A 25718-nucleotide genomic window follows, 5' to 3' on the forward strand; every position below is an offset into this window, starting at 1 on the left:
AATAAATCTGTTTAGTGGTTTTAGCCATAACACTGTGTTCTGTCAAAAAGTTTCACCAAAATAAAATGTTTGCAATATCAATTAATAGTTTAAACAATTTGTTATATAGCAACTCAAAATACACAATCTATAGAGCAGTTTTACTGAGTCTAAAATGAACTGCTCATAGGATGAAATCTCATATCAACCGGAATTGGTTTCAATATAACCAATAAACTAAGATGAATTAAACAAAAATGTTTATTTTATTTTTTCTTTCCTTTGCCTAAGTAATTGTACTAATTCCAAACTGTAAAAATATTCTGTTACCAGCAATATTCCATTACAAATATTACCTAAGTAAGAAAAGTATTATGAAAATATGTACTTAAGGTATTAAAAAGTAACAATATAGAAAAGTCCTCACATTTGTGAAACTGGAAATGATAAAAGCAGTTTTCTGTCAATCAACTACGTGATTACGCAACTAATCCTTTCAGTTGGACCTGTAGGTTTCTTTGTTGGGCAGCTTGATAATAATACAACAGATTTCATAAACATATGTTTTGTTTACAAAAATCCCAATTTGTCTTAACCAAAATATGTCAGATCACAATAATATCTGAAAGCATTCGACAAAACTCCGGTTATCTTTGAAATCAAAATTAGTCATTCCTAAAAATGACATAATTTGTGTGAAATGACAGCCACGCCCACGCAACGCAGGCAGTGTGCAGGAGCCCTTAGGGTGCTGGTAATAAAAAATTAACTCATAAGCTTTGTAATATGCTTGATCATTTTATTGTTGTGGGACAATTACATTCATGGCAGTGTGTCATTGCTCCTCCTTAACAGCATTCACATTGTAACCTGTGCCAGGAAACATTCCCACACATTCCTTTATGGGAGATTTGTGAGTTTATTTGTTCAATGTGGAGAGACTTCTTGCCAGGATGGCCCACAGATAATACATCATATTTATTAGCTGTTGGGACAATGGGTAAATTGACACAGTATGTAATCAGTCATTAATTACCTATCTTCAAGACATCTTGCATGCCAATGTATGCTAGTTACTCAAACCAACAACGTTTTTTTTCTTCCTTTTAGTGTCATTTTAATGTAAGAATGGAGATCCATGTAACTGAAATGTAAGAAAAAGGGCCCCAAAGAGGTAGAGGGAGAAATGGCAAAATGCTGGAAAAGGTAAGGAGAAAATCCCGCTCCAGATTTGTGACATCATCCTATCCACTGCTCACATCCAGACCAAACAGGGCCATGTGTCTGGTTTTAATTTACTTCTTTTCTCCCCCCTCCGTTCACCCTTTTCCTCTCCTCTCCTCACCCTCCTCTGTTTCTTTTTTTCCTCTCTTTAGAGAGAGTGGGAGGAGGAAGAGAGAGGTGGCCGAACTCCAGAAGTTTGGAAGTTTGTCCCATCCCAGCCTTGAACTCAGCACCACAGCTCCTCTGGTTCGAGACTGGGAGGGTGTCTGTCTCTTTCTGTCTCAACTATTTCCTCCCTTCACTCAGGACCCCTCTCTCTGCACATCTCTTATCAGTGACCTTCTCACAGCTTTGCTCAGCCGCCTTCCTCTGAACTCCAAAAGTTCAGCTCACAGTCATTTTACATAACTAATATTATCTCTTTTTTTCTTCAAAAACAAACAGTGGAATACAGCTACATCAGCTCAGGGTAAGTTTTAAATCTGCTATGTTCTCAATGTGATTCATCTCGCAGAAAGAGCTTTCGGTTTGGTTTTTTGCAAATGCATGCTTGCTTTCTTTCTCAATTCTTAATTCTTTACGATGGACCGTGATTGCACTGTATGCTGATTATAAATAGTGCACTGACCATAGCATAGTTTCAGTTGTAACATGTAAGCGTATGATGGGTGCCATAATCATAGGTTTGATAGAATCTTTGGCTTATAGGTCATAAATATCAGACAGCATGTGTTCAGCAGCATGACTGGAAGCTATACTTTAGTGGTGAGAGTGCTGCGAGGGCAAGAGGTGAGCTGCAGTTAGAGACCTCAGCAATGTTATGTACCGTGCATGTGAGCGTAGAGGGGCGTGTGTGTTCGTTTTTTCCTCTTTAGAAATCTTCAAATGCTACTCTTCTGTTTGACGGTCTTGGTTTGTGCAAAGTTTAATTTACTGCATCGGTGTGAAATAATAGTTGGGAGAGAATAAAGTAAAAGTCTGAAGCTGTGATCCCAGATCCCTGTTGGAGCTGTGAACCTGTAAGGAGTTGCTTTGCACTGAGTAATGTCAATTTATTTATGTACATATTGTGGTATAATGCAGATTTTGTATAATAAGCAATGCAACAGATTATTTAAGTCCCTGTTCAAAACCTGCTAAATATGATTTATGTTATGTCAAGACAAAAGGAATGTCATCAATCATCAATAGCTTATTTCGGTGCACTTATTAGTGTTCTGGAACGATCTTTTGGTCATTCAATTATATCTAAATCTGAATCTGTTAGTAATGGTAGAGTCAAATCAAATGTTTAAAATCTCCACACCAACATGTGAGCTCTAAAGAAGAGTAGTTGGATGGGTAAATGTTTCCACGGCAGCAGTAGCTCAAAAACCACACCCTCTCTGAAATGGGTACAGAACAGCTCCGTTGAATGTACATGTCTGTAATGGCAAAAGCGTCCACTGCACTATATAGATATGACACTATATACCTCCTGTAGTAGTGAGCGTTTGAACATAGATCACAAATTAGAATTATTACAATTTCAATTCATGGAGAATGTGTTGGTACTACTTTTGTTAGTGAGCACTAGATTAGGACTGTATTTAAAGCTGATTCTGGTTTCCAACTTCGCCCCAGGTGTGTCTGTTAAAACGCGGACGGAGACAACTTCTCTCTTTCGATGCTTTATTAAATCAAGCAACAGTATAAACATGGGCGTGGGTATCTCTGCTATGGCTGTGTGTTTGTGTGTGGTTCTGCAAAGAAATAAATAACATTATAAATGCATGACTACCTTGTCCTCAGTGAGGTTGTCCCTGATGGCGGGTTTGCAGGCTGGGTAGATGGTGCGTAATAAAGCTTGACCGGAAGTGATCTGTCAAGATCTGAGTGTCTCCACCTGCGTTGGCTGAGGAGCTCCGTATCCGGATATACCACTTGAGGAAGGGATCCTTCGAGCCGCCCCATCAACAGGACACTTAGGGTCACAGGGTCCAGATCTGCAATGTTGAATGATACATAACCCAAAGGTTTGGAATTTAAAATGCCTTCCACTTCTATGAGCACCGTTCTGAGCACCTCTTCAGCCTGTGCCTGAGCACCCACGGTGGTATAGAGTGCCTGTTTGACTGAGCGGATCTCCATCTCCTCCAAAATGTGGTGCTGCTGGTGGGTTGAAGTTAAAGGCAATCTTCTCCTTGGCAAGGCTCTGCATTAGCTTGGGGGACAGTGCTGCAAAGGCCTTTCGCAGCTCCTTCTCTCCTCCCCTGAAATTCATCCCATGATCTGAGAGCAACTCAGCTGGAGTCCCTCTGCGGGCAATGAACCTCCTCAGGGCCATCAGAAAGGAGTCTGCATCAATGTTGGTGAGGAGATCTAAGTGCACAGCCCGGTTGGTGAGGCATTTAAAGCTTATGCCCCATCTCTTCTCGAGACGCCGCCCCACCTTGAATTGGAATGTTCCAAAACAGTCCATGCCAGTGGAGTAGAAGACTGGCTTAAATAGGCGCAGGTGGGCTGCCGGTAGGTCAGCCATCTTGGGAATCACCACTCTGGACTTCCAACGATGGAACTCATTGCAGGCGTGCTGATGATGACGGACAGCCTCACGCCCTCTGAGGATCCAAAATGTGCGCCTTATTTCTGCAAAGACCCTCTCCGGGCCAGGGTGATGCAGTTGACTGTCAATCATTTATCAGAAGTTTGACTGCAGGGTGACTAGGATCTAGAATGATGGGATGCAAGGTGGCATGCTCCAGGTCTTCAGATCGTCATAGTCTGCCATCTACTCGGATAATGTCTTTTGACTTGTCAAACTCTGGGGACAAGGTAAGCAGGCGACTACCAGATGGGACGGGCTTACCAGCTCTCAAGAGACGCAGCTCTTCTGGGAAGCTATCCCTTTGGGCTCTTCGGAAGATGAGGGTCTCTGCTTTCTGGTAGTCTGTGGCCGTGGACTACTGTGCTGGTCCGCCGCCCCGTGAAGCTCCCGCACTGTATTATTGACGAGCTCCTTTCAGGTGTTACCCTTCTCCGCTTCTGGAACTTGAGGCTCTACTGCTATGGATGCGACTCCGCAGAAGGTCGACTTACGGAGTTCTGATACCTCTTCCTCAGCTGAAGTGGTTGGTTTCACAGGCCAGATGTCTGGGGCGTGGAGCAGGAATGGTGGGCATTGACTCCACCTATTTGGCTCCGCAAGATCTCTCAATGTCTTTCCTCTTGTGATGTCATCTGCAGGATTCCTCGCTGAATCCATGTAGCACCATGCCTCACATATTACGCTGGCACTGTCCACTTCTTAAGGGGTGTAGCACCTAGGCAGGCGGATAGATGGTAGGACCTGTAGTTCCCCTGCCCACTCGTTCCAGGCGTCTAGAAGCTCCTGTGGGAGGAGGGGGTCATCCCATTCCCTGTTCTTGTCCCAGAGGCGTTGGACTAAAATCTTGGCTCTGGTTGTGAATGGCAGAATGAACCCAAGAGGGTCTTACTGGCTTGCCAGCACCTTGTACACATTCCGCATAGTGGGCACTCCATAGTCCACAGGCCTGCGCTTGTACCCTAAGGTGTCGGACTGGAGGTGCCAACTGAGCCTGAGGGTTGATTCTGGAGCAACATCTGCTCCCTCTTGAGGAGGCCAGAGCTCAAGGCTGTCTGATCTGGCCTCCTTTGGCAGGTGGTTGACTACGCTGGAAGCACTACTTGCCCACTGGCGCAGCTGGAACCCTCCGGAGGCTAGAAGGGCCCGTAGCTTGTTAACTAGCTGTCTGGCATCGATGTTGGCAGGCTCTGGAGGTTGTCCACATAGAAACATCTTTCCACTGATGACCGGACACTATCTGCTAGTCTATCTAGTGATCCTAGACGTGCTTCTGCAAGGCATAGCTAGCACTGCAAGAAGTGCCAAATGGTAGCACCTGCCACTCAATGACGTCTGGGGGATCTTCTCTCCTCATGTCGCGCCACACAAACCGCAGTAGGGGCTTGTCTTCAGGTAGAGGGCGGACCTGATGAAACATCCCCTTGATTCTCCTCCCTTATCCTCGCCAGCTCGCTGGAAATGCTGTTGGAGCTATACTGCTCATTCTGCTCTGTATTCCACCTGAGTGGATAAGGGTTGGAGAAGTGAGGAGTGAGAGAGGTCATCTTGGCTGCTCCCTCCAGTACCCATCCTCTTCTCGCCCATGTTCGTACTGTACTGTGCTTAAGTAATGTGTAGCTCGTGGTCTGTGGCTTGGATAGTCCACTTCGTAATCATCCAGATGACGTGGTGGCTGTCTATCCCTCGTAGGACGAGCTCCACTGCTGTACTGTTTCATCCTTATCCTGGATCCGGCTCAAAGGACCTCAATGTTATTGAGGACTAGATTAGGACTGTATTTAAAGCTGATTCTGGTTTCCAACTTCGCCCCAGGTGTGTCTGTTAAAACATGGACGGAGACAACTTCTCTCTTTCGATGCTTTATTAAATCAAGCAACAGTACAAACATGGGCGTGGGTAGCTCTGCTATGGCTGTGTGTTTGTGTGTGGTTCTGCAAAGAAATAAATAACATTATAAAGGCTACCATACACAATACATAGGAATTATATAGGCTAGCAAATAATAACAATAAACCCACTATCTATTACATTATGTTAATACAGTGTTACTACTGTAGCATGTAAACAATGCACATAAAATACACACGTGAGCAAGGGCATTCAACAATCACCATTATATCGGATGAATCAACAGCCACCTGCAACCTAGCTAACAGCTGTAGAACACAAACCGCAAAATCATTAGCTAACTTACTTTAAATTTGCAAGAACTATAGACCAATACAACAACAGGCTTAAATGAACTGACAACAGTTATACGACTTACAGTTCTCAAGGACGCACACACACAATCTCAACTGGTTATCTTCCGGACGCACACAGTCTCTTTTTCTTTTCTCTCACTTTTTTCTCCAGGTGGCGCACTCGCCCGCTTGCGTTGTGTGGCGCGTGTTCGCACTATTCTCCGACATGCACTCACAATCACTCCATCCCATTCTTAAACCAGCATTTGTCGCAAGTCAGCCAACGTGGTTGTGTTGGTCACTCTGGCACGAACAGCACGCCCAAGCTGATCCCACAAGTGTTCATTGGGGTTGAGGTCAGGACTGTGTGGGATGCCATCCCACAGCAGTATGTGACCAGGCTGGTGACCAGCATGAGGAGGAGGTGCCAGGCTGTTGTGGCTGTGTATGGTTCTTCCACACGCTACTGAGGCTTCTGTTTGTGAAATTAATAAATTGTTCAATTGCCAATATGTCTTTTTTCTTCAAACTTCAATTATTCAAGCCACCAAACACCAAACGAGTCAATGGCAGAATAAACTGTTTGGCATTGGCAGAGACGATTTGGCAGATTTTTCATGGGCGCAACCCACATACTCAGCGCTGCTGCTCATTCCACAAATGCATGTTCCTTACAAATGGGGCACCATTTGAAAGGGAACTAAACAGGCTTTCCAATGGTATAAGATTTATTGCCAAAAAGCATTGTTACCACAGAGAAATACTCTACCAAACACAAATTTCCTTACTTTTTGTGCTAAGTATATATATATATATATATATATATATATATATATAAGACACAATAATGTTTATGGGTTGCTGACAGGGATTCAGATGTATACCACAGAGTATAAGTAATAATCAAATTCATCGGTGAGGAAATCAAGAGCGAGTTACTTTTTGTGTTGTCCTTTTTTTCCTAGGCTTTCTGTGTTCCTTTTCTCTGCCATTGCACTGTCCCTGACCCTGGTCTGCAGTCATATTGCATCTTAGAGTGCTCATATTATGCTGTTTGGCTTTTCCCCTTTCCTTTATTGTGTTATATATCTTTTTTGTGCACGTTATAGGTTTACAAAGTGAAAAAGCCCAAAGTCCACCCCAAAGGGACTTACCATCTCCAACAGAAACCACTGTTCACAAACTGCTCCAAACAGCTCTGTTGTAGTCCAGCCTTTACTTCAGAGACAAACGTGGTCACTTTGGAACACATGTTATAATGCTCGCCTAGCTACTAGCGTGGCAAGCCCTCATACTCTGCTTCTGACTGGCTAGTAGTCCTTACCTAGGTACTGTCAGGGCACACCCTCATACTCTGCTTCTGACTGGCTAGTAGTCCTTACCTAGGTACTGTCAGGGCACACCCTCATACTCTGCTTCTGACTGGCTAGTAGTCCTTACCTAGCTACTGTCAGGGCACGCCCTCATACTCTGCTTCTGACTGGCTAGTAGTCCTTACCTAGGTACTGTCAGGGCACACCCTCATACTCTGCTTCTGACTGGCTAGTAGTCCTTACCTAGCTACTGAGCATGTGCGACTCCCAACAAAGATGGGACAGAATTGAGATGCCTCACTCTGTAGCTAAAACAGAGAGCTCAACACACAGAGTGAAAAGAGGAGCTGCAGCAATGTGTAGCACAACAAAAATATGGTGTTTTTTTAAAATTAAACCATGTAAACCTATGCTGATATAACCTCTAAATACAATTATGAACCTGAAAATGAGCGTAATATGAGCACTTTAAACCATAACAATATTTGTTATAATAAAACTGCACTTATCAATGATTGTTATTAACAATGGATTAAATGACAATGTGTAATGTTAAAGTCACACGTAGTGACAAACCCACAACAGAATGATCAACCAGCTCAGCAGTAGACTATTCTCAATGGAGTGTTTTTGCATCTTTTAGCTTTTTTTTATTTCAGTCTCCCTGCTCTCATCAGCCTCAATTCCAGCAGCAGCAGCCATCCAGCTGTTTTCAGAGAAAAAACACTCTGTACAAGAACTGTCCAGCACCAAGCTGACAGACATACTTAACGACTAGCTGGTGAACATAGTTGAGAATTAAGCAGCTAAAGAGCTGGATATTTCCCCATGTCTGCTGAATATGTAAATAAGCAACTGTCTGCTAACATGTTTGCCATAACAACTTTAGAGTTCTGCCCCTGAGTGGCAAAAAAGAGTGATGCAGCTTTAAATTAGGGAAGTAATTTAGAGACGGCATCTTTTTTTTACTTTCTTTCCTAATTTTCTCACTAATGCTATTCCCCATGCTGCCATTGTTTTGGCTGCTCGTATCAGGGAAAACAGGAATCCACTGTGCTGTGTTTTCCTCTGTGGCGGCGAGGGGAAGCCATAGTGTTGACACATTGGTCAGGCCTGGCAAACTCTGCAGTGGCTTTTGAGTGACCTGAAATCACATGAGCATGAGTGGAGAACACAAACATCTGTTGCAGATTTCCTTGAAATAAAGGAACTTGGGGGGAGCACTGGGACTGAAAGTAAAGTGTATAACAAAAAAGTTCACTACATGCTGATATCCACCAACCTCACATGGATACTGATATGGAAGCAAAAAACACTTCAGCATGATTTACTTTGCCTGTGACCTGTGCAGCATTGTAATTCGGCCTGTGTTTTATTTTTATTGCTTGTCAAAATTTCCTTTCTTTTAGTTTTCGTTTTAAATTGCTGCAATGATAAGCCCAATTAGCATTTCAGTGGGGCCGATCTTTGTGCCAAAATTGGTTTTGTTGTATTTATATTACTGACAAAATCTTTTCCTGGCTTTCCCTGTGGCCTTGGTGGAGGTAGCCTAAAGTTTAGGGAAGCAGTTCAATGACTGGAGAGTTTCCAGTTGGATCCCTCGATCCGCAGGATAAATCCGGGGAGGTGCCCTTGAGCAAGACTATGAACACCCAACTGCTCAGTGGTCAAACATATCGGGCTGTGGTTGTACTGGGCGGCTCATTGTTGTGTGTATCTAAAATGTGTTGGAGTGTTGTCTTTAAGGTCTGCCTAAACGGAAAAATATAGCCACCCCCACAGCTCGGCATAAGTGGTTAAAAACACACATATTCCCACAGGTGACCCATAGGTGGGTAAAAGTCAGAGCAAGCTCAAAATAGGATGGGATTACAAAAAAAACATGAGCCTCGTGACTTAGTCATATTCCATTAAGATCATGATGAAAGACAGACGAACTGTAAAGATGTCTTATGTGCTACTTTATTCTAGAGAGTTGTTGATTATAATTTGTTGTACTTGCATTTTGCACTAGAGGGCATTTGTTATTTTCAGTGTTCACACTTCACAGTTCACAGTTGTGCCTCAGTATGCCCTTTTTCAATATCATAAATGCACTCTTTTATTTCCAATAAAATAGACATACGGTAAATATCTAATTATCCAAATACCACTTTCCTTACAGTACACTCATTAGTGCTGGTCTGAGTGCTGAGCCTTTATTGTATGGCTACCAGCAGGCACAAAGGCTGTTAAAGAGACTCCTCTGGGACTCCCCCATCATTAGTCTAATGGTGAAGACTTTGGCCATGTGTGCCATCTAAGGCTATTTTATTTTTTCAAGACCCTCTTTTTTACGTTATATTTAAGTCTTTATATGCTTGTGTAAAAAGCCTTCCTAATTGCAGAGTGGAGTGGTGAGTCTGCCACATCACAGTTGGATGTTTGGGTTAATTTGGGTGGCATTTGTTTTTCTCAGATCAGAGTTTTGCAGTTTTAAGTCTTTAGTGCAATTAAAATGTAATTGCTCTTTTGGAATCCATATTATCACTTCATGGTGGTCTGAAATTGAATAGGTTGTGTGTGTTCATCTGCTCTTTGCTGACTATTGTGAGTTTAAGACCTAGAGAGTTAGGAAAGTAAAGGAAATCCTCACTTCTCAACGGGGTACAGGCAAGTAATAAAGTACAAATATGTGTGTTTGGATCTGTAAATATACTATTTCTTTATAAGAGATGATTTCATGAGGAGGACATCTTGGTGTAATAAGGCTCATTACGTTAAGACTTGATCATAGGGTTAGGGCTGTGGCTACAATCAAATGTGTGTGTTTTGTTGTTGTTCAGGCATTAATTATTGATAGCAAAAGATTGATGAGCAATTGTGTTTGTAACCTGAAATTGAAGAAGATATTGCAAACACTATTAAGCATATTTGAGTTAGAGTTACATTTAATGTTTGAAATATAATTAAGTGCCCACGCCTCAATAGAGTTTGGTTCACTTTAGGTGAGAATGCGATCCGCCCAAAATACAGGAAGTGAACAAAAAAACTAGGCTGCAATTTCAACCTTGCACACAACTTATGAACTTGTATATGATTTAAGGGATGATAACTTTTAAATCCATAACCTAATATGACCATACATTGCTGGTCGTTTGTATGACAACACATCATCATCTCTCTCTCATCCCCTTTCCTTCACTCACTCTCAGCTGCTCAGATTGTTTGCCTTCTTCAAGAAACACCAAAGCAAAAAACTCAAGACATGATAGATTTAGTTTTGCTCCATTATTTCTGAGACCAGGCAGTGTCGGCGAGTTTCACTCGGTTATTCTGCCCAATAGACCAGCGACAGCTTCGACCTCGTGACAATGTTTGCTAACATAACATTCAACATCTGTAATTTCTGCATGTAAAAATCTCATTTAACTAGTGCCTTTTATTTATCTCTTTTCAAAGCTGTACTTGCCTTTTATTTATTTTCAAGTTGTACTTGCACAAGCGTCACTTTTCACTACGCTGCTGTTTTTGCTGTTTTGCTGCTACTCTACTACTGCTGTTGCTGGTACTGATTTGATCTTTTTCTGTGTTCTGTCTGCATCAAGTCAAGCAATACGGAATTTAATTATATCTGAGTATAATTACAATATCAGATCATTTTGATAGTCATGGCCAAATGAAGCTTCATAATACTTCATGAACCATTTTCTTTATTTTCTGAGCCCACTAGATGGCGCTTTTGGTTTAAAGAAAAAGGCTCAAGGAATGGTGATTCAGTGTGCTTTCAACATTTTGTTGAACAGAGAGCGCCATCTAGTGGGCTCAGAAAATGAAGGCGTATTTTGTACGGGAGTATGTTTATTTAAAATGTATATTTTATAGGCATGCAGAAGAATCATTCTTCATTATAATAACCATATTGCAACAGTAGACTCATTTGAAGTGTTGAGTGTTGGTCAGGCCTTGTGCTATTAGGATAGAACTACTGGTTTAAATGCATATCATATTTGCTTCTGGGTTTTACAGGTGTCCCTTTGCTGTATTGGTGATAGAAGATGAAGAGGCATCGGTTATTACCGCTATGTGCCCTCCTAGGCGTCCCTGTTTGCAGGACTCCTCCCTAACCTTGAGGCTCAGGAAGGTAAGTCGAACTAAGTTCATCTCAGCTGCAGTCAGCAGGCTGTGCTCATTCTGCAGATGATTTGTCAACTTTTTTCCAATTTTCAGCAATGCTCAGTAGGAATAATTTTTTTTCTACTTCTGTTTTTGCTCCCCTAAAAATGTATACTGTAGTCTACATCTACACCTGTTCATATTTTTGCAAAGAAAAGCAGGACTTTTTTAAAAGTGCTTATGACATCCTAAGAAAAACCAAACACATTAAAGTAATTAATTATAATATTACATGATTTTTCACTTTTAATGACCATTGTTAGTTAACTGGCTATATTTCAATTATTGTTATTATTTTGGAAGAATCTGAATTCAAAACGGTGTATCTTAACATTGGAGAAAAAAAATAGAATACCAAGTGCAGTCAGATGCTTTTTGCTAAACAAAACAGCAACATTTCAGCTGTATTGTGCAACCATATTGGTGTTAAGCACCAAAACAATATTCTGGTACCAAACACACCAGGCATCTTTTCACTGGTCTTCACTTTTGTCCTCCAAACACTCTTTTGAAGATTGTGCACAGGGTTTGGGAGCTGATATATACTTTCTAGTGGATTCATCCTGGAGTATGGGAGTGGAGAACTTTAAGCATATCAGACAATTTCTGTACAGCTTGATACAATCACTGCACCAGGTTGGAGGAGAGGTTTAAATTTGCCCTTGTGCAGTACAATACTAAGCCAAAAAACTGAGTTCCAGCTCAACAGCTACCCAACAACACAGGGAGTCCTGGCACACATCAAGGCTATGCCTTATCATGGTGGGGGAACCCAGACTGGCCTGGGCCTGGATTTCCTGACTCAGTACACACTTGACCACTGCTTCGGGCAGCCGCGCTGTTGATGGTGTGGCCCAAGTGGTGGTTGTGCTAACAGATGGGCGCTCCCAGGATGACGTGGCCGAGCCAGCTCAGGTGCTGCGGCTGGCAGGCGTGGAGGTGTTTGCAGTTGGAGTTCAGGATGCAGTTGATTCGGAGCTCAGGGACATGGCTAGCAAGCCCTATGACACTCATGTGTTCAGTGTAGACTCTTTCCTGACTTTGCGGGATATAATCCAAGATTTAGTAGTGGGGCTTTGTGACGCAGTGACCCGGTCAGGGGGTGGTCCTGTGGCAAACGAGGCCCCCGTGTCTGGAGGAGGGACAGGTAATGAAATGGGACCAGTGCCACTACCATTACTAATGTGTTTACATGTGCAGGATAAAGCTGCTGCATATGTGGCCGTGACTGGATTTTATTATTAACATAATAAATAACCTTTCACTATCCACCTGCAAAATTAACATCACTTGTTTTGTCTCACCACACTTAATATCCCCCTAATGCTTTAAAAAAGAAAATCACAATTAGATCTGCATGTGATTGACATCCCTAGAGCATCTCAGATTAGGGTGTGACAGTGGCACAGAAATATGCCTGTGCAAAGCCAGAACAAAAACAATGAGAATGGAATGAGAGAAAGCTATTTAAGTGATGGGACCATTCTGTGCTCATACATTAGGTAGTGATTTAATTTCTGTGTTGGCATACAGCATAATCAATCATAAGGCATCATTTAAGACACAATTTCAAGGTGATGCTTGTTTGAATTAGACATAGCTGTGGTGAGAGGACACAATACAGACAGCAAGGGAATAACATTGTAAAATCCATATATTGACACCTCAGACTGACATTTGTTCAGAAAACCTTTGGAAAAGAGAAAGGACTCAAGGATGCCTCACCCTTTAAAACATCACATCTTAAATTCAATCAATGAGCTTTTAACCATAGCTAACCATGCACCACTGCTTATGTGTCTTGCATTTTGTATTCTTTTCTTTTGTGTCTTTATCAGTCACAATGTCTATCTGTGTAAAATATTGTCAATATTCTGTATTTGAAACAGCGATGAACCTGCTTGGACTTATCCTTGACCTGCAAAAGTACGTTGAGAATATTTATATATGTAGATGCCCTGAAATTATATACAATATGTTACAATTAATTACCAGAAGTTACTGGAATGAAAAAATACATTCCATAAAAGAAGATTTCTTTTGCCAGCATATATGATTCAAGTTAAAATGAATTGCAAACAAAGATTTTACATGAAATCACATGTAATATATTCTCAAGTATTGTAGGCCTCCAGGATATGCCACAGGGTCATGGCTGGTCACTTTATCTGAGGTCCATAACAAGAGTCTGCATGGGATGGCTGAACTCAATGGAGTTTCTACAAGGGACACATCACCCTAACCTCATGATTGAATACCCTTTCCTTATAGTGCATAATGAAGATATTACTGAACCATGTAGTTAAATGTATTTATTATATTAATTATAACCAATTATTATCATTTCATAATACTTTTTAGTTTTAATTTTCCCTTCTTAAGACGCAACAATTTGTTTTTATAAAAAAATCTAGCTTTTCAGTTCACGGTCACTAAGTCACATTCAACATTTCTGACTATCATTTTTTTCTTTTTGTAAAAATCAAAAATGATGTAGGGTTGATGGAGTTCTAATCTGCCCCTGATGTGGGAAAACATTAGTTTTTCTGGAATTTAAAGATGTTTTTGACCTAATTAAGCTGTTATGATTGACCATCCCCATTCCCCTTTGTGCGTGATTTGGTTTTGAGAATCATTGAGCCCCTTGATGTGGGCAGGGACACTGTTCGGGTGGCCTTGGCCCTGTAGAACGGCAACCCACAGATAAAGTTCTATCTAAATAGCTATGACAGCAAATCATCAGTCCTGGAAGCGGCGAAGGGCCTTTCCTACTCAGGGGGTGATGAATCTAACCTGGGGTTCACCTTGGAGGAAGTAGCCAAGAGCCTTTTAAGCCAAACAGCTGGGGGGGGCAGGGCCGACGAGGGTGTGCCCCAGATGTTGGTGGTTATCAGTGCTGGGCCGTCCACTGATGATACTGGTGCCGGTGACCGGGCCATTAAGAGGGCCAACGTTATCACATTCGGCGTGGCGATTGGTGACACGGCCAGTGCAGATCTGGAAGCAGTTGCTACAGATAAAAGTTTTGTCCTGTCAGCCCCTGATTTCAGAACAGTGGCGAGCATGGGTGACCAGCTGCTCCCATTCATTAATGGGGTGGTCCAGCGCACCATTATAGTTCAGAACGAGTTCACAGAAGGTATGTAACTTCTCTGTAAATGTTGGCGAGGCATTGTGGTTGTGGATGGGGTCTTAAAAAAGGAAAAGCCCTAAAGAGCTCATAATGAATGTAATATAGTGTACAAGGTAAGATATGCTTGTACTAAACTTGAAATTGCTATAATCTCAATCGTAGTAAGGGCGTTTAACAGAAGTGGTAATAACACATTAAACATTAGAAAAGTATTGTTCTCTACTTGAAATTTGACTAAGCTGCTGCAAATGTATAGATCCACACAGTTCCATTGATCCATTGTAAAGACACCCAAGTCAACGATCTGAAAAGCTGCATACAATTGCAGAATGGGTTGTCCCCATATCATATCAGTCACATACTGTATACCCAAATATATTCCTTGATAGAGCCGAAAGTGTTTTGTAGTTATAAGTTCCTTCATTGAATTGAATAATTTTGTTGTTCTGCAAATGCAAAATGCATGCAGTTAATGTCTGGATAGCTTTTTATTGTCAAACTTTGAGAAAGAGAACGTTCTAACAATTAATACAAAGTTCTAACAATCATTGCAATGTGGAGAACAAACACACTTTAAGTACATGGCCCCCCTATTAGGCTTTGTCAAATTCAATTCAATTATTTTATGACCTATATGAATGACCAAGACATAAAAAACAGGTATCATCAATGGAAATGGCATTTCATTAAAGCAACACCAAAGCACTTTTCGTCTTCGGTCCCCCTACAGGTTGGATGCGGAATTGTCCATTACCGTTACCATTACCATTATTCTTATGTCTCATTCGTACTAGAGATCCGCTACCAGATCTGGCAAACATTGCATAGTGCCGTTATAGCCGATAGAGCGTCGCAAAGCAAATGCAGAAGTGCCGTTCATCCTGTTACGAGTTGATGAACCACTGAAATGATTTTGGAAACATTATTGTTTTTTGTTGTTGTTTTTCGGGCATTTTTTTTGGGGAAAGATATGCAGGAAAACCATCACAGGTTGGATTTGAACCCTGGACCTTCTGCGTTGCAGAACAAGCCTCTGTATATGTGCGCCCACTAAACCAACTGAGCTAAACACCAAGGAAACATTATTTTAAGGTACAAAATAATCTTTGGTGTTGCTTTAAGGGCTGAATTCCAGCGTCAATTCCAGGCTATGTATTTTAATTTCACATTTTGTTGATTAATCATTAATGTTGTTCAGCATTTCTATTCATGTCCTAATCTTAAATTAAGATTTTCTTTGGTACAATATATCTTGTTTTTACCTGGTAAAAATTATCTTTGATTTTGATTGCAAATCCTAATTCATACCTTATGAGAACACATGTCAAATTTAACATTTAGAAGGTGTCCATATTTTTTTCTCCTATATCAATATTAGTTCACACATATGCCAAATAATCCAATATAAATTATGAATCTAACTATTACAATATATCCTTGGTGGGCTTTGGTAGCCCTTAGTACTTATAGATTTATTTGTATACAGTCATTTAAAAACAGCTTTTATCTCATATTAATGCATTTTCTTTTCAGTCTTGGCAGTTGGACTGCGAGACATCATTTTCCTCATCGACAGTACAATGGGTGCAACACTTACCAACTCTGTGCGAGAATTCATCAAGCGGTTCGTCGACATCATGCCAATTGGTCCAGATGGAGTTCAAGTGGGTGTGGCCCAGTTCAGCAATATCCCTCGACTTGAGATGGATCTCAACTCCTATGGATCCAGGGAGGAATTAACTGCTGCTTTGGGCTCTATCAAACCAAGACCGGGACAGACGGTCAACATTGGAGCAGCCTTGGACTTTGTGCGGACGAATATGCTGCGGCCTGAGAAAGGCAGTCGTATTCAACAGGGGGTACCCCAGGTTTTACTGTTGATGACCAGTAAAAAGTCAAGTGACAGTGTGGAAGCACCTGCTATAGCCCTGCAGCGACTGGGCGTATTGACTCTAGCTGCGGGTTCCAAGACTGCGACGGAGAACGAGCTGCGGCAGATTGCCTTTGCTGACACCGTTGCGTTCTATTTGAAAGACTTCCGCTCACTGATTCGCAACCCAAAGGCAATTGTCGATGCTCTCTCCACTATAGCTGGGGTGGTGGTGACTGAAGGACCCACTGAGCCAGGTACTGCTTTGTCTTTCACGAACATCTACTACATTTTAAAAATATTTTGTCATCATTCAATCAATGAAATTGATGAAAGTGAAATATACAGATAAGTGACAACTTAAAGGAAAACCTTGAATAAATAAGTAGAAAAACAGCAAATGCTTCGGAACAATTGTGCTGCGTGATAAAAATCTTCCTTTGTTGTTTGAAAAATCAAAAAAAAAGTGGGAAATTGTGGACTGACCCGCTTTCCGCCACTATCATCGAACCACCAAAAAGGGAAATGTCTTTTGGATGAATGAATGGTGTCCCATGAAACATGAGACCTGAAATACAATTTAAAAAAAAAGTCAAATTTTAGCACCAGAGCTGTGATTTTGAAAGCGTCACAGAGATTACAATACTCAGGGACAGTATTGTGAAAAGATTGTGATTATTACATGACTCTTTTGGAGCTAAATTATGGTAGTTTAGCTGTGAGCTTACTTAGTTGTATGTATTATCAATAGAACTAAATTTTTAATTGAGTAAACAATTATTTAAATACTTAATATTAGTGGTGCTTTCACACCTGAGCAGTTTGGTCCACTTAACAAAAACCTAGAGCACTTCATTGGATAGTTGGGTTTGTTTGTGGTGGTGTGAAAGCTCATTAGAACTCTGGTCCACTTGAAAAAACGGGTTCTGGGTATGCTTCCAAGTGCGCTAAAGTTGGTTCCCTTAAGGTGAGAATCCAATCCAACCAAAATAAAAGAAGTGAATTAAAAACAGGGCATTTAACTAGCCTGCAATTTCAACCTTGCAGGCTTATATATGATTTAAGAGATGATAACTTTCAAATCCATAACGTTTCATAACCACACATCGCTCCTTATCTGTGGAACAAAACATCATAATCTCACTCTCATCAGGGGCTGCCCTCTCCTTCACCCACTGTCTGTCAGCTGTTCATATTTTTCACCTTTTTTCTTTTTTTTTCAACTCTTTTTATTTAAATTTAAAATTTTTTACAATCTGTGACACACAAGCAAGGTGGTTAGCGTCTGTCAACAACCCGTAGATCCTATGGCGCCATTTTGATGCTAACAGGCATTCGCCCGCCGTTAGCATTCCATTTACTGTCATTCATTTTGACATCACTTTGACAGTGAATAACTTTACATCTGAAGTGTTTAAAGACTTTATTTGTCCATTGTTTATTTCTAAAGAAACACGACAGTGTATAAAAGGCTCCATTACCTTGTATCTCACGTTATGGCTCCGTAGCAGACGTTTTTGTAAAAATAGGCTAACGATTGTGTCATTAGCTTAGCTGTTGATTAGCTGTTTAAGTTTAATTACTAATGTTAACTAGCATTTTAGTTTTAATTTTCCCTTCTTAAGACGCAACAATTTGTTTTTATAAAAAAATCTAGCTTTTCAGTTCACGGTCACTAAGTCACATTCAACATTTCTGACTATCATTTTTTTCTTTTTGTAAAAATCAAAAATGATGTAGGGTTGATGGAGTTCTAATCTGCCCCTGATGTGGGAAAACATTAGTTTTTCTGGAATTTAAAGATGTTTTTGACCTAATTAAGCTGTTATGATTGACCATCCCCATTCCCCTTTGTGCGTGATTTGGTTTTGAGAATCATTGAGCCCCTTGATGTGGGCAGGGACACTGTTCGGGTGGCCTTGGCCCTGTAGAACGGCAACCCACAGATAAAGTTCTATCTAAATAGCTATGACAGCAAATCATCAGTCCTGGAAGCGGCGAAGGGCCTTTCCTACTCAGGGGGTGATGAATCTAACCTGGGGTTCACCTTGGAGGAAGTAGCCAAGAGCCTTTTAAGCCAAACAGCTGGGGGCAGGGCCGACGAGGGTGTGCCCCAGATGTTGGTGGTTATCAGTGCTGGGCCGTCCCACTGATGATACTGGTGCCGGTGACCGGGCCATTAAGAGGGCCAACGTTATCACATTCGGCGTGGCGATTGGTGACACGGCCAGTGCAGATCTGGAAGCAGTTGCTACAGATAAAAGTTTTGTCCTGTCAGCCCCTGATTTCAGAACAGTGGCGAGCATGGGTGACCAGCTGCTCCCATTCATTAACGGGGTGGTCCAGCGCACCATTATAGTTCAGAACGAGTTCACAGAAGGTATGTAACTTCTCTGTAAATGTTGGCGAGGCATTGTGGTTGTGGATGGGGTCTTAAAAAAGGAAAAGCCCTAAAGAGCTCATAATGAATGTAATATAGTGTACAAGGTAAGATATGCTTGTACTAAACTTGAAATTGCTATAATCTCAATCGTAGTAAGGGCGTTTAACAGAAGTGGTAATAACACATTAAATATTAGAAAAGTATTGTTCTCTACTTGAAATTTGACTAAGCTGCTGCAAATGTATAGATCCACACAGTTCCATTGATCCATTGTAAAGACACCCAAGTCAACAATCTGAAAAGCTGCATACAATTGCAGAATGGGTTGTCCCCATATCATATCAGTCACATACTGTATACCCAAATATATTCCTTGATAGAGCTGAAAGTGTTTTGTAGTTATAAGTTCCTTCATTGAATTGAATAATTTTGTTGTTCTGCAAATGCAAAATGCATGCAGTTTATGTCTGGATAGCTTTTTATTGTCAAACTTTGAGAAAGAGAACGTTCTAACAATTAATACAAAGTTCCAACAATCATTGCAATGTGGAGAACAAACACACTTTAAGTACATGGCCCCCTATTAGGCTTTGTCAAATTCAATTCAATTATTTTATGACCTATATGAATGACCAAGACATAAAAAACAGGTATCATCAATGGAAATGGCATTTCATTAAAGCAACACCAAAGCACTTTTCGTCTTCGGTCCCCCTACAGGTTGGATGCGGAATTGTCCATTACCGTTACCATTATTCTTATGTCTCATTCGTACTAGAGATCCGCTACCAGATCTGGCAAACATTGCATAGTGCCGTTATAGCCGATAGAGGGGTCGCAAAGCAAATGCAGAAGTGCCGTTCACCCTGTTACGAGTTGATGAACCACTGAAATGATTTTGGAAACATTATTGTTTTTTTTGTTGTTGTTTTTCGGGCATTTTTTTTGGGGAAAGATATGCAGGAAAACCATCACAGGTTGGATTTGAACCCTGGACCTTCTGCGTTGCAGAACAAGCCTCTGTATATGTGCGCCCACTAAACCAACTGAGCTAAACACCAAGGAAACATTATTTTAAGGTACAAAATAATCTTTGGTGTTGCTTTAAGGGCTGAATTCCAGCGTCAATTCCAGGCTATGTATTTTAATTTCACATTTTGTTGATTAATCATTAATGTTGTTCAGCATTTCTATTCATGTCCTAATCTTAAATTAAGATTTTCTTTGGTACAATATATCTTGTTTTTACCTGGTAAAAATTATCTTTGATTTTGATTGCAAATCCTAATTCATACCTTATGAGAACACATGTCAAATTTAACATTTAGAAGGTATCCATATTTTTTCTCCTATATCAATATTAGTTCACACATATGCCAAATAATCCAATATAAATTATGAATCTAACTATTACAATATATCCTTGGTGGGCTTTGGTAGCCCTTAGTACTTATAGATTTATTTGTATACAGTCATTTAAAAACAGCTTTTATCTCATATTAATGCATTTTCTTTTCAGTCTTGGCAGTTGGACTGCGAGACATCATTTTCCTCATCGACAGTACAATGGGTGCAACACTTACCAACTCTGTGCGAGAATTCATCAAGCGGTTCGTCGAGATCATGCCAATTGGTCCAGATGGAGTTCAAGTGGGTGTGGCCCAGTTCAGCAATATCCCTCGACTTGAGATGGATCTCAACTCCTATGGATCCAGGGAGGAATTAACTGCTGCTTTGGGCTCTATCAAACCAAGACCGGGACAGACGGTCAACATTGGAGCAGCCTTGGACTTTGTGCGGACGAATATGCTGCGGCCTGAGAAAGGCAGTCGTATTCAACAGGGGGGTACCCCAGGTTTTACTGTTGATGACCAGTAAAAAGTCAAGTGACAGTGTGGAAGCACCTGCTATAGCCCTGCAGCGACTGGGCGTATTGACTCTAGCTGCGGGTTCCAAGACTGCGACGGAGAACGAGCTGCGGGAGATTGCCTTTGCTGACACCGTTGCGTTCTATTTGAAAGACTTCCGCTCACTGATTCGCAACCCAAAGGCAATTGTCGATGCTCTCTCCACTATAGCAGGGGTGGTGGTGACTGAAGGACCCACTGAGCTAGGTACTGCTTTGTCTTTCACGAACATCTACTACATTTTAAAAAAAAATTTTTGTCATCATTCAATCAATGAAATTGATGAAAGTGAAATATACAGATAAGTGACAACTTAAAGGAAAACCTTGAATAAATAAGTAGAAAAACAACAAATGCTTCGGAACAATTGTGCTGCGTGATAAAAATCTTCCTTTGTTGTTTGAAAAATCAACAAAAAATAGTGGGAAATTGTGGACTGACCCGCTTTCCGCCACTATCATCGAACCACCAAAAAGGGAAATGTCTTTTGGATGAATGAATGGTGTCCCATGAAACATGAGACCTGAAATACAATTTTTAAAAAAAAGTCAAATTTTAGCACCAGAGCTGTGATTTTGAAAGCATCGCAGAGATTACAATACTCAGGGACAGTATTGTGAAAAGATTGTGATTATTACATGACTCTTTTGGAGCTAAATTATGGTAGTTTAGCTGTGAGCTTACTTAGTTGTATGTATTATCAATAGAACTAAATTTTTAATTGAGTAAACAATTATTTAAATACTTAATATTAGTGGTGCTTTCACACCTGAGCAGTTTGGTCCACTTAACAAAAACCTAGAGCACTTCATTGGATAGTTGGGTTTGTTTGTGGTGGTGTGAAAGCTCATTAGAACTCTGGTCCACTTGAAAAAACGGGTTCTGGGTATGCTTCCAAGTGCGCTAAAGTTGGTTCCCTTAAGGTGAGAATCCAATCCAACCAAAATAAAAGAAGTGAATTAAAAACAGGGCATTTAACTAGCCTGCAATTTCAACCTTGCAGGCTTATATATGATTTAAGAGATGATAACTTTCAAATCCATGATGTATCATAACCACACATCACTCCTCATCTGTGGAACAAAACATCATAATCTCACTCTCATCAGGGGCTGCCCTCTCAGTCACCCACTGTCTGTCAGCTGTTCATATTTTTCACCTTTTTCTTTTTTTTTTTCAACTCTTTTTATTTAAATTTAAAATTTTTACAATCTGTGACACACAAGCAAGGTGGTTAGCGTCTGTCAACAACCCGTAGATCCTATGGCGCCATTTTGATGCTAACAGGCATACGCCCGCCGTTAGCATTCCATTTACTGTCATTCATTTTGACATCACTTTGACAGTGAATAACTTTACATCTGAAGTGTTTAAAGACTTTATTTGTCCATTGTTTATTTCTAAAGAAACACGACAGTGTATAAAAGGCTCCATTACCTTGTATCTCACGTTATGGCTCCGTAGCAGACGTTTTTGTAAAAATAGGCTAACGATTGTGTCATTAGCTTAGCTGTTGATTAGCTGTTTAAGTTTAATTACTAATGTTAACTAGCATTTTAGTTAGCAATAATTAGCCTGTGCCCATGTTATCTCCTTACATATACCTACGCTCTCCGTCTCTGCAAGATTGGGAATGATTGAGATTTCTCTTGGCACAGCTACCAGAGACTTCAAAGACTTCCAACTTTCAGACAGGTTGCTCACGTCACATTTACGTGGTCTTTGGTGTTTTTTTGCCCCCAACGTCTCCTCCCAGGCAGCGCGGCAATGGTTATGTTAAGGGTTAGGGTTAGCTGCTTGGAAGGCGCCGTTGGAGGCAAAAAACACCATCGAGCCATTTACGTCGTCTCTCTCAGTTGGAGGCTGCGCAGTAACGCTCAGCCATCACCGGAAAAGTGCTTCTAATATCCTCCCCTGGTCTCCGTCCAGAGCAACAGGATCTGTTGCTCCAGTTTACATACGGTCTATGCACACAACACAGTCCATTGTGAACAGAGCTCAGTGAAAAGAGTGTGTCACTTCCCGTCAATTCCCCCCACCCACCCCCAAACCAACCCAGTTCAGGTCCTTAGCGGACTGGGACACACAACACAGAACGTTACATAGACATCGATCAACTCTGGGCCCCTGACCTGAAATCCCCAATAATTACCTATATTTATTTTATTTATTTCTGTTTATTTGAATAGGGACAGATACAAAAAACATAGATTATTACACAAAGAACAATCCGATGCCTGTATCACAGTGTTTATAGCCATGGCTAATTCGCAACACCTGTCCCTAGAACGGCTTTTAACAGTTAAAATAATTTATCTTGAGTGTCCATTGCACGGCGCTGTGCCATCAGCACATCCACAAGGACTCCCAGTGTCCCCAACTTCCAAACAACAGATCAGTCCAATATCAGAACAGTATCAGCACAAACGGCCATCAGCTTGGCAGCACCACGTGCTCAAGGCACAGTGCCCGAGGTCTCCGCCTCATCAAAGAAAGGGACAATAAAGAAAAATAAAAAACAGAGGTACTCTCCTGTTATACGGGCAGTCATGAAAAATAAAAGTAAAGACACTGTGGAAAAAGCCAATGCTTTTTAAGAATACCGATTCACAAAAAGGGTTTCATATGTTTGAACAGAAGAAGCATAGCTGAACCGAAACACGTTGCTACATCTGTGCCTCGACGATATGTGGTCCACGGCGGTCCCATCTGGGCCAGGCAAAGTCAATTCAACCGTGCCAGTTTAAGGCCAGCCATGCCAGCCAAGGCTAGTAGAGTCTTTAAAGTACATAACGTAAATACACAAACAGCCATAAGAAAAGCTTGATGTAACATTAGCAAAGGGAAGTTTGAGGTAACATTAGCAACCTGCAGCTATGAGTCTTGAAGCAGTCTTACCAGAACAGTACTTGCGCCAGCATGCTGGGAGCTAACAGTGGACCATTGCTGAAAGCTATCAAGCCACCCCACTCCCCCGTAAGGGCGTGAAGCTAGTAAAAACCAGCTATTCGGGCAGTTCTCAGTCCTCCGTGGGTCCCGAGATGCGTCGGCTCTGAGAAGAGATGAAATCCATGGCAGCCTCAGGGGAAGTGAGTTGGCTTTTTAGCTCCTCTCCAGTCCTAATGAATAACTTGGCTGGAAAGTGCAGAGTGGTTCTGAAGTCCAGGTTGTAGAGCTGTTTCATAATGTGTCAGTATGCAGAGCGTTGCTTGATTACCTCGGGAGAGTAGTCCTCAAAGATGTGGATCGGGGAGCCCTTGTATTTCAGCTTGCCCTGAAGCCTTCGAGCCTTGCGTACAACCAACTCCCGGGTCTGAAATCTGTGGAACCACAACACGACAGCTCGGACTTCCCATCGGGGCTCAGTCTCTGGGCTAACGTTCCGTAAACTCGCTCCAGTTCCGGGTGATGAGCTTACAGTGATGAGAACAAGTGCCCAAAGCAAAGACTCAACTTCATAGCATATACAGATAACTGTTTCAATGGGCATCATTTGAGCTATTATTGTGTCACTAACAGTGTTACATCGTCCAGAGCCTGAAATTATATGTACATAGTATTACAAAGAGGACAATTTGTTTGTTTTTTGTGCTTTTCCCTAGTGGTGGAGATAACCACAGTGCAGACTCAAAAAGTGGTTCGAGACATTGTCTTCCTTGTGGATGGATCAAATAACGTTGGCAGCAGTAACTTTCCCTATGTGAGAGATTTCATCATCAACGTGGTCAACCAGCTGGATGTACGTCCTGACAGAGTCAGGATTGGTCTCCTGCAGTTTGCTGAGAGCCAAAAAATTGAATTTCATCTGAACAGCTTCAGCAGCAGGCAAGATGTTGTGAATAAAATCTCTCAACTCAGACTGACTGGAGGCTCAGTTTTGAATACAGGAGCTGCCATGAATTATGCCCTTGCGAACATGTTCCAGCCATCAACTGGGTCACGTAGGAAGCAGGGAGTCCAGCAGGTGTTGGTTCTGATCACAGGTGGTCCAGTCCAGGATCAGGCTAAAAACGCAGCTGACAAATTGGCTCTTGCTGGTGTTTTGACCTTCACAGTCAGTTCTGGGCAAGCAGATGAAGCCCTCATGAAAACAGTTGCCTTTGTTGAAGATTTGGCTTACCATGAAACAAGCTTCTCAAATTTGCCAGCTCTGGCTGAACAAATAATGCCAAAGTTGATAACAGTGGTTGGCGATACAGATGTGACAGAAACAACATTCCCTGAGGAAACTGGTGAGTTTTTTTTATATCTCTGTTTCAATTAATGAAACACATGTGACATACATAAAGGTTTCCCTGGTAACATTGTTTTTGTTTTCCCTCAGCTGTTGTTGCTGGAGCTGAAAGAGATGTTGCCTTTCTCATTGATGGCACAGAAAATGTCTGAAGAGATTTTGCCTACATCCGAGATTTTATCCTTAAAGTCATTGAACCACTTGATATTGGGACTGTATTTTCCGCCTTTGTATCCAAAGCCAAACTATTTTTAAATATGTAAATGTTTGAGTGTTTGTCACTTTCAAAACTGAACAAGACCGGTGTGCAGACAAAAAAGGGTTGCTCTAGGTTTTTTTTTTACAAAGCAGCCACAAACACAATATAATCATCACAGTGAAAATGTCACCAGCTTTCAATAGTAGGCCCTTTATGTAGCCAGCAGCCTGCTGCAGGTTATTGAATGTCGAACAGCTCGACTCACAGCGTGTAACCGTCCTTCTGCTACCATCCAGTCATATCTGAGCTTCTTTCTGCTTCATATAGTCAGTCACTGGTTGGCTCTTGCACATACACACTTAATTTCTGAGACTTCTTGAGGAAATGGGACAGCGGGGACTCAAAGCGGTGTTGGCAGGAGATACTGAACACTGGGGAGACGCTGCTTCACTGTTTAACAAAGCTTTCAAATGTCTGTAAGGAAACATAAAGAACTGTAATCTTTGTGCAATAAATGTTTAAGCCACATGTGCATTAAGTCTGCTTTATTC

At 41.4% G+C, this 25718-nt stretch overlaps 1 protein-coding gene across 2 annotated transcripts; it reads left to right on the plus strand.

The window, feature by feature from the left end:
* The first annotated feature begins 1369 nt into the window (after positions 1-1369).
* Positions 1370-25689, plus strand: LOC144525979 (collagen alpha-3(VI) chain-like). 2 transcript variants are annotated; one of them, XR_013502718.1, is made up of 5 exons: positions 1370-1672; positions 11295-11409; positions 16108-16701; positions 20347-20941; positions 24337-24424. XR_013502718.1 is itself a non-coding variant. In XM_078263089.1 (5 exons), the coding sequence occupies exons 3-5, from the start codon at positions 16155-16157 to the stop codon at positions 25118-25120; spliced, it is 1239 nt and encodes a 412-aa protein (XP_078119215.1). In that variant the 5' UTR covers positions 1388-1672; positions 11295-11409; positions 16108-16154; the 3' UTR covers positions 25121-25689. The 2 variants fall into 2 exon arrangements, 1 of the variants encoding a protein (XP_078119215.1); XM_078263089.1 differs by lacking the exon at positions 20347-20941 and adding an exon at positions 25059-25689 and having other exon boundaries at positions 1388-1672; positions 24337-24966.
* Positions 25690-25718: the final 29 nt, after the last annotated feature.

Source organism: Sander vitreus, chromosome 11, assembly GCF_031162955.1.
Source record: "Sander vitreus isolate 19-12246 chromosome 11, sanVit1, whole genome shotgun sequence".
NCBI lineage: Eukaryota > Metazoa > Chordata > Actinopteri > Perciformes > Percidae > Sander > Sander vitreus.

Excerpts from the sequence above, each read along its gene's own strand:
- LOC144525979 (XM_078263089.1), top strand. The coding sequence starts at position 16,155 with ATGGGTGCAACACTTACCAACTCTGTGCGAGAATTCATCAAGCGGTTC. Across the intron at positions 16,702-24,336 it reads TGAAGGACCCACTGAGCCAG|TGGTGGAGATAACCACAGTG; the intron begins GTACTGCTTTGT and ends GCTTTTCCCTAG. Across the intron at positions 24,967-25,058 it reads AACATTCCCTGAGGAAACTG|CTGTTGTTGCTGGAGCTGAA; the intron begins GTGAGTTTTTTT and ends GTTTTCCCTCAG.